Source organism: Choloepus didactylus, chromosome 6 (genome assembly GCF_015220235.1).
Source record: "Choloepus didactylus isolate mChoDid1 chromosome 6, mChoDid1.pri, whole genome shotgun sequence".
In the NCBI taxonomy this organism is placed as follows: Eukaryota; Metazoa; Chordata; class Mammalia; order Pilosa; family Megalonychidae; genus Choloepus; species Choloepus didactylus.
Genome location: NC_051312.1, coordinates 8,600,115 through 8,608,888, shown reverse-complemented (window position 1 = coordinate 8,608,888; position 8,774 = coordinate 8,600,115). Strand labels below are relative to the sequence as shown.

The 8,774-nt window shown below is 51.3% G+C and overlaps 1 protein-coding gene across 1 annotated transcript; it reads right to left on the bottom strand.

Annotated features, from left to right (window-relative positions):
• Positions 1 to 2,000: 2,000 nt before the first annotated feature.
• ZDHHC24 (zinc finger DHHC-type containing 24) lies at positions 2,001 to 8,491 on the bottom strand. Its single transcript, XM_037838878.1, has 3 exons — positions 8,168 to 8,491; positions 6,821 to 7,098; positions 2,001 to 4,453 (listed from the first exon to the last, which is right to left on the bottom strand). Exons 1-3 carry the CDS (start codon positions 8,446 to 8,448, stop codon positions 4,158 to 4,160), a joined length of 855 nt encoding a protein of 284 aa, XP_037694806.1. The 5' UTR covers positions 8,449 to 8,491; the 3' UTR covers positions 2,001 to 4,157.
• Between the last annotated feature and the right edge of the window lie 283 nt (positions 8,492 to 8,774).

The window sequence follows — 8,774 nt, the reverse complement described above, 5'->3', positions numbered from 1 at the left end:
AGTGTCCAAACTAACAAGAGGATACTTTCACTGAAGAAAGGCCAACGTCATCCAGAACACCTTTGTTAGCTGGGAAGGCATGTGGCTGACATCTGCTAGTCCCGGGTTGTGTTTCAGCTCCTCTCTCAGATCCTGTGTGTCCTTAGCTTAGCATCTCCAAATGTCCTTCTGTCCACTCCAAGCATCTCTGAGCATCTGTCAGCTCCCAAGCATCTCCAGACGTCTCTCAGCTGCTGTGAGCTCCTTCTGTCTGTGAGCTCTCTTATAGGACTCCAGTGATTTAATAAAGACCCACCATGGATGTGTGGGGTCCACATCTCCATGGAAATAAATTAATCAAATGTTTTCACCCTAATTAACAGACTAATCAGTCTGCCCCCACAAGATTGCATTAAAGAATATGGCTTTTTGGGGGATATAATATATCCAAACTGGCACAGGTCATAATATCTAGGTGGTCCAAAAGTTCCCTAACTGAAATTTAGTTTAAAGCAGTGCTGGGTTGGTGTGTCATCAGGCAACGGACACGCATTTCCTCTCTGGAGGAATTTACTTTTAACTCAGCCACAAAGAATCCCCATTGATAAATTCCAAGAAATTTGAACTCAGTCAAAAACTGCAAAAAATGATAAATTTCAAGAAAATAAGGTACCATGAAGAAGAACCAACATAAAAAAACTGCCTACGGAGTCAGATCCACAAAGACTTAAGATATTGGAATTATCAAACAATATAAAATGTGTTTTCAGTATATTTAAAAAAAAAATAGAAGAAACTTAAAATATTAGTAGAGAGCAAGAGATTATATAAAATGATCAAGCAGATTTGGAAAAGAACCAAATAGAACTTCTAGAAATGTTAAAAATGAAATCTTTGAAATGCAAAACTTCAAAGGATGGACTAGTACAATCACTTAAAAAAAAAATTAAAAAACCTCCATAGACAGGTTTAGCAACTAAAGAATTAACCAGAAGATCTGTAGAACTTATCCATAATGCCCAGAAACAGGGAGAGAAAATATGTTCTAGTAAGAGAAAAAGAAGTTGGAGAGAAAGGTCTAATCAGAGTTCCAGTAGGGACAGAGAAAATATCCAGACGGAAAATTCTAAAAATTTAGAATTTTCTAGAACTGATAAAAGACATCAATTCATAGAATCAGGAAACCCAATGAATCCAAATAGGATACATAAAAAGAAATCCACACTTGGGCACATCATAAAACCACAGAATATCAGAGGCAGAGGAGGGACAAAAAGTATCTTCAAAGGAACAAACAGCAACAAAAAATAGATGGAGTTGATTTAACTGCAACTGTGAAGACCAAATGACAGCAGAATAATATTTTCAATATATTGAGAGAAAATAGCTATTAACTTAGAATTCTATACCGGGGTGGGGAGGGGCTTTAAATAAAAGCTTAAAAAACTAGAAAAGGTGGGACAAATAGAAAGTACAAAGTAAACTGGTAGAAATATATCCAAGTGTAAAATTACAATATATATAAATGACCGAATCCTCCAATTAGAAGACAAAAATTGTTACAGTAGATAATTTTTAAAAAAATTGAAAGGCTGTTCTTAAGAGACAAAGATTGTAGGTAATTGTTTGGATAAAAACATAGCTTTGGAATAGAAAGGAACTTTCTCAGCCGAATAAAAAGGGCATCTATTAAAAACAAAACAAAACAAAAAAAAAAACAAGCAAATATATTTAATGATGAGATAATGAAATTATTCTCCTAAAGGTTAGAAGCAAGTCAAGGATGGCCACTACCTTTATTTGACATTGCACAGGATCTTGCCATACAGAAAAGCAGAATAAGAAGTATAAGAATAAGAATTTAAAAGAAAGACCAAATCTATTTCTTCATAGATTATATGATTAAATTGAAAACTCAGATGAATCCATAGGTAACTTAAGAGAATTAGAATTTTAACAAGTTTACTGAACACAAAATAAAATTTCATAACTCATGTCCGATAGCATGAAAAATTTTATCAAGTAGTTAATAAATCTAACAAAAAAAGGTATGATCTTTATGAGACAAAATAACTTTATTGAAAAACATTAAATAGAGATACCATGTTCATGAACTGGAAAATTCAATTTCACACAGATGTTGATTTTCCCAAAACTGATTTCTATAGATTCAATCCATTTCATTTGCAATTTCAAAAGGGTTTTTATTGATGGAACTTGACAAGCTAATTCTAAAATTTATATGGAATAACAAAAGCCAAGAGTAGCTCTTAGTGCAGGATTCCCAAAGAACACAGGGGAAGGTAAAATGATGAGTGGAATTGAATAGAAAAATAAACTGTGGAATATTCGATAGATCACTTAAGCAGGGAAAATGAATGTCCTCCAGCCACATGCATTAACTTGGGTGAATTTCAATATTCATCATAATATTGATTGAAAAAGGCAATCACAGAACAATAAAACAGTATGATTCCATCCATATAAAACTCAAAACCATGCAAAACTAATACAAAGCGAGAGAATGATTAGACAGGACAGCCTTTCCCCTACAGGACTCCAAAGGAAATGGTAACATGCCATTTCTTAAGCACTGGTGGAGGGTGCAAGGGTATTTGTTGTTTCTCTTTATTTTATAAATATTTTCTTGCATCTCATCATTAACAAAAGCCAAGAAAATAAGATATTCCAGAGAGAGAGAGGTGAGACAGAGGAGGAAAAAGGAAGCCCCAGGCATACAATTACCCAACATCGTTAAAAACTAGAATTTAAAACACAGCAATAGATCAAGTTATTTGAAAACAAAAGCCAGGCCACCGGAACCTCAGCGAGCATGGGCAGGGCCTATTGGAGGGGTGGGCTTCTCTAGGGGTTCCTGGGGGGCAGGCCTGCTATTTCACTGAGGACACCCAGCAGCACTATCTGTGGACTTTTGCTGAACTTTTGCCCCTCCCTCTTCCCTGATGCCCTGAGACCCAGAGCTTCGCTGGTTCTGAGGGGGAAGGGCACCCCTAACTGCTCCTCATATAGACTTCTGCTCAGTCCCCACTGCCCCCCAGGCCTCACCTCACCTTCCACCATCCTGCTGGAATCCTTGAGCCTCTCAATCGCCTTGTCCCCCTGCCTCTTCCTCAGGAATCAGGTAATTTCAACTTCTAGCTCTCTGCTCAAAGAGTAAACAAGCCCCAACCTCCTGTCATTTCTGTGGGATTTTAAGAGGAAGCAAGATAAACCCATGGTTTAAACCTGCCACATTGAACTGGCAGTCTCTATCTTGCCATAAAGATATTTAATAAAAACGTTGAACAACTAGCTCCCGAAGAGGTCATAGAGGGAAGCAGGCTTTTTCCTGCACATCCCCGGTCAATCTCTTGGCCTTGATTTTTCCTTCCTTCTGCTGTGCAAGGGGGAAGGAGAAAGCACGAAGACCTGGGTTCAAATCCTGGCTCCTCCATTTACTACCCCGTCATCTTATCATATCAACTCTCAGAGCTTTGAGTTTTTCAGCTGCAACATGAGGATCAGACTTGCTGCCCAACGTGCCAGTTAGCCAGAGGGAGGCGCGATGAAATTGCTGTTGGAAGAAACGCTTCTAAAGATAAAGCTCTGACCCTGGGAAAGAGTCCTTGGCTCTAATCCCTAGGATCACTACAGAACTGCCTTAGCTTGTGGGTGCCCCCACTCCCGCCCTGGCAAGGCGAGAAGAGACAGAGCCTGGGCCCTCAGGCCCTCACATAGTCCTTGGTTTCCAGGCATGACAACCAGAAAAAACAGAAACAGCCCAGACAACAAAGAGAGGGACCAGAAACCCAGCAGAGTTGGAGAAGGACACAAACCAAGAGGGCACTTTATTAACCCGGCAAAGGGGCAGCTAGGCTGGCCGAGCAGCCCTTTGCCAGACCCGCCAGACCCCTTGGGAGCCACCAGTAGAGGCAGAGTTGACAGGCCCAGGCTCCAGATGCAGAGGAGTCCAAGCTGGGCAGGAGCAAGGCCCAGGAAGGGGCTGGAGTTGCTGAATGATCCCAGTTTTCCAACCCAAGCTGGCAGGGTTGGCAGCCCAAATCACTTCCGGAGCAGCCGCCGGCCTTAGGGGCCTCTGGCCTCCCCTCTGGAGCTCTCAGCTACCCTCCCTCTCGCCCCGGCCGCCCACCCCTGTGCAGTTCCAGCTCTTCCAGGAGTCAGGAAGCCACGAGCCCCTCCTCGGCTGTGGTCTGGAAGGTGATCCCATCCCCAGGCAACGGGGAGGCCAGGAAGGGCCAGAGCCAGACAAGGGCCCAGCGGGGCCCCAGGACAGCCTGCAGGTTGCAGCTGGGGCCCAGGTCGTAGGTGTGCAGGCCCCGCGCCCACTCCCACGTGGTCTGGCCCCGCAGCAGCAGCATCCCGTGGAACAGCAGCCCCGCGCCGCACAGCAGTGCGCCCACCACACACGTGTCCGCCACAAAGGCCAGGGCGAACTGCGCCAGGGACACTCGGCCTGCGAGGAGAGAGCAGAGCGGGTCAGGGGGCCGCGGCCAGGCCCAGCCCTCCTGGCACCCCTACCCTCCACCACCAAGCAGGGCTCAGCCCTTGCTCAGCGACCGTCATTCACACGTGGCGCCGAGCACCTTCCTTTGTGCAGGGTGCGCTGGGGTGACCCAGGATGAAGGTGATGTCCCTGCCTTTGGGGAGCTCAGAGGCCTGAGGTCCATCACTTCTCACTGACCGACTTACAGCTGCAATGTGAGCAAACCCGAGAGTGGCTGACCCACCCGGAGGGAGCAGCAGGCAGAGGACAGGGTGCCTGGCCCTGAGCACCAAGGAACGCAGTCAGTCCTTAGGGTCCAGATGATGGAAGCCAAAAGGACAGAGGAAACCCCAGGGTTCGGCCTCCATGACGTGACACCAAGGGGAGAAGGCTCCAAGGAGGGCGGGGACTGGCCTTTTGTAGAGGCTGAAAGGTCTCATAAAGCAAGAAGAGAACCAAAAGGGGCCTCTGGATTTTTGGGGAGACAGAGCACTGTCTCGGGTGCGGGGCGGGGGCAGGAGCCAAGTGGGAGCAGGCCGAGGAACAGTCCGAGAGCACGGCAAGTCCTTCGAGAGCTTGGCTGAGGGCAGAAGAGCGAGAAGGCAGAGCCAGAGGAGGAAATGGGACGGAGAGAGCGTTCGCACGGGAGGGAAAACCCGGAGGAAGCCAGCAGAGGCTGCCTGGGGTGGGGGGCAGGCTTCGGAGTGGGGAGGAGGGCGCCAGAGCAGGCCAGGGGCCCTTCCCCCATCCCCCAGCACACAGGGCAAGTGGGGGACAGTCAGGCGGACCTAGAGATTTGAGGACAAGGCAATCTTGGACATACCACATAAGGTCTTGTTTGCTCTGACAGTTTCAAGAGGAGTGGGGGACTTGGAGGACAGGAGAGTGGGGAGCACATTTCTGAGGGACAAGACAGCCAGGCTGGTCTGGGGCCTAACTGAAGTCAGCAGCCACGAACGCGCCACGGAGCCGACTGCCCACGGCATGCCGCTCTGCTCTCTCTGGCAGCCCCTCAACTGCCCAGGCCCTTGTGGGAAGCCAGGGAGGCCCAGGAGAAAGAGGGGGCGAGGAAGTCTGAGATGTTAGCAGGAGAAAGACGGCAATGAGGGGCTCCGAGCTGGATGTGGCCCGGTGAAGGTGGGAGGGTCCCAAAAGGAGGGGGCTCACGAGCCCAAAGAGCAGAGGTTGGAGAGCAGGAGACAGAGAGGAGTTGGGGAGCAGAGAGAGGGGTGACCGATGGGGTGATTTTGGAGGTGACGTATGATGGATCCAGCAAGGACCAGGGTGTGGATGTGGGATTAGGGGAAGGAGGAAAAATGGAGAACTGGCCAAGAAACCGACAGATTAGTTCACTGACTAGGCCGTTTGAATGGACTTTGAAAACACTCAGGATTTCCCAGGGCCCAGGACTGAGAGGAGCTGGGGGCTGGAGGCCACGTCTCCAGTGGCTGAGGGTCGAGCAGGAGGTCGTGACGACCACGCGAGGTGGGGTGCAGGGGGTGGAGATGGAGAGCTCGAGTCCCCGTGGAGGCAGGAGGTTACTGAGGAGGTAGAGAAGGGCTGTCAGGAACACAACAGGGCAGGGGGCTGCATGGAGAGGGGTCCTAGGAACACAGATGACCTTGGATAGGCTGAGTGGTTGGGGAGTTGAATAATTACAGAGCCAGGTTACAGAGGGGACCGTGGGAAGGTCGGCATGGAAGAAGTCAGAGGAGAGAAAGCCCAAAGCATTCTGGGGGTATCATTGGGGGACAAAGAGTATAGACAAGTGGGGTTTTTCTCCTGGGTGGTGGTGTCCAGGCCACGGCCTCACAACCTGCCCCTCCCACTGCATTTGCGTCACAACTTCCAATGACTGGAATTTTCCCTGCCTGGAACCTTCACTGGCTCCCCACTGCCAAATCAAATAAGGTTCATCCTCACAGCATTCAACGCCCTCTCCCCTCCAGTCCTAACCTACCTTCCTAGCCTTAATCCCCAAAATTCCCTTCACATTCCCTTTACTTCTCCTTGCCCAGCCTCCAAATCTTTGCTCTGTATCCCCCACTTGGAATTCCCACCCCACCATCCCTCCCAGGATTTCCTACTCTGCAACGCCTCCTGGAAAGCGTCCCTGGTTCTCCCAGGCAGACTTCGGCACCTGAGCTGAGGTAGTGACATTAAACACCAGGCTGCCCTCACCTCCCACCACCCCCATAAGTGACACTGGGATCCCAGGGGACTGCCAGGAGAACCAATCAGAAATCCTCTGCCCCGCCAGAATGGGCTTTCTTCCCCGGCCAACCCCAGGGCCCCTGACACCTCCACTTCTCCGCAGAGGTCCCCCAGGCTTCCCACCTGTGAGCAGCACGAGCCAGGGCAGCAGGAGGAGGGCAGCGGCATGGAAGGGGGTGTGGGCTCGCAGCAGGGCCGAGAGGGCAGGGCCCAGCAGCACCGAGACGTGCAGCAGGACGCCGGCGGTGTGGAGCAGCAGGCACAGGAAGGGCCGGTAGTTGCGGAAGCCCACGCAGCGGCCCAGCAGGCGGCAGTGGTGGTCCCGACGCAGGATGCAGATGCGGCAGGCAGAGCAGTGCCCACTGCGCGGCGGCACCTGGCTCTGGCACTGGTAGCAGTACCTGCAGGGAAGGAACCACGGGGTGAGTCTCCCCACCCCTGAGCCCATCCCGGGAAGCAGGAACAGCTTCTGGGCCTCGCTAAGCCTCAGGTGCATCATGGGTAAATGCAGGTGGAGCAAGACTCCCCAAGGCCCCCTCCAGCTCTGGCACTGCAGGTCTGAGGTCCCTCCCAGATCTAACATCACCATCCTAAGGCCCTTCTCTGGCCTCTAACATCCGGGAGCAAACTTCTCACCTCCACCACTGTCATCATCTTGGTCCAAGTCACCGCCAAATCTCCCCTGGATGACTGCAATCACCTCCTGACTAGTCTCTCTCCTTTGTCCCCTCCTGGTCCAGTCTCATCCCAGCAACCAGACTGATCCTTCTAAAACCAAGTCATGTCCCTCCTCTGCTCAAAACCCTCCACTGCCTCTCCATTGCTCTTCCATTATAAAGCAAAGCCTTCAATGTCCTACAAATCCTACCCGATCTGACTCCACCCCTTACATCGCAGTTCTCTCTCCCCCTCTTCCCCTCCCTCACACCACTCCAGCCACACTGGCCTTCTCACTGTTCCCAGGAACTGCCTTACACCCTTTGCATTGTCTGTTCCCTATGCCTGGAACATCCTTTCCCCAGATTCCCACATGGCTAACTCCCCACCTCCTTCAAGTCTGCTCGAATGCCACCTTCTCCATGGAGCCTACTTTGACCACCTTATTTAAACTGCAACTTGCACCCCCTTTATCCTGCTGTACTTTGTGTTTCCATTCCATTTACCACCTTCTAATACTCTATATACTTTCCTTATTTATTATGCCTTAGTTCATTGTCTGCCCCCGCCCTGTTGCAGGAATCAATTTTATTCGGTTGTATCCCCAGTGCCTAGCACACAGTACGTGCTCAATAAATATTTGTGAGTGAATGAATGATACTCCTTCTGGCTCTATCATCCCAGGTTCTAAAGTTTCCTGGCTCTAACGTCCCGGATCCTAAGGTAACGGGATTCTAACATATCAGGTCCTGGGGCTCCACCCCCTGGCCAACGCTCCCGCTTCTCCCCCGCCGGATCCCGCGCCCCACTCACGCCCAGCCCTGGCCCACACCGCGGCCGGCCAGCAACACGCCCCGGATGCTGGGATCCGCGCGCAGGAAGAGCCCTACGTTGCCCAGGAGGTTGAGCAGCTGGAAAGCGGCCAGCGCGAGCTGCAAGGCCCGGGCCTGGGGTCCCAGCGGGGGCGGCCCGGGACCCAGCACCAGCACGTAGGCCAGTTCCAGGCCCACAGCCGCGGCCCACAGCGCCGTGAACACAAGAGGCAGCCGCGCGGGCGCCCACTCTGCGCTCCGCGCCACCCAGGGCGGCCCCATGGCCTGGACCCACCCGCTGTCGGAGCCGGCGTACCCAGCCACTTCCGTATTGGGGCGGGGATAGCGGCAGACAGACGTCCTCCACGACCAATAGAAGCCCTGGAGGGGTGCAGCAAGCTCCAAGACTCAAAGGGGGCCGCCGGCAGGTGCGGAAATGTGATTGGACGGCGGCATGAGCCAAGGCGGGGCTTGGAATCCCGCGGGCTCTAGAGCTGGGGTCAGGCCGCTACGCTATGGCCCCGCCCAACGTTGAGGCTCCGCCCCTCCCGCGGAAGCTCCGCCCCGGCGGGCTGCAGCGCCTGAAGGATTGAATTGCGGCTTCGGTG

What these genes read in the sequence shown, in the direction of transcription:
- ZDHHC24 (XM_037838878.1), bottom strand. Translation starts at nt 8,448, where the DNA reads ATGGGGCCGCCCTGGGTGGCGCGGAGCGCAGAGTGGGCGCCCGCGCGG. An exon ending in GGTGTGGGCCAGGGCTGGGC is followed by an intron (nt 7,099 to 8,167) that starts GTGAGTGGGGCG and finishes CCTTCCCTGCAG; the next exon opens with GTACTGCTACCAGTGCCAGA. An exon ending in CTGGCTCGTGCTGCTCACAG is followed by an intron (nt 4,454 to 6,820) that starts GTGGGAAGCCTG and finishes CTCTCCTCGCAG; the next exon opens with GCCGAGTGTCCCTGGCGCAG.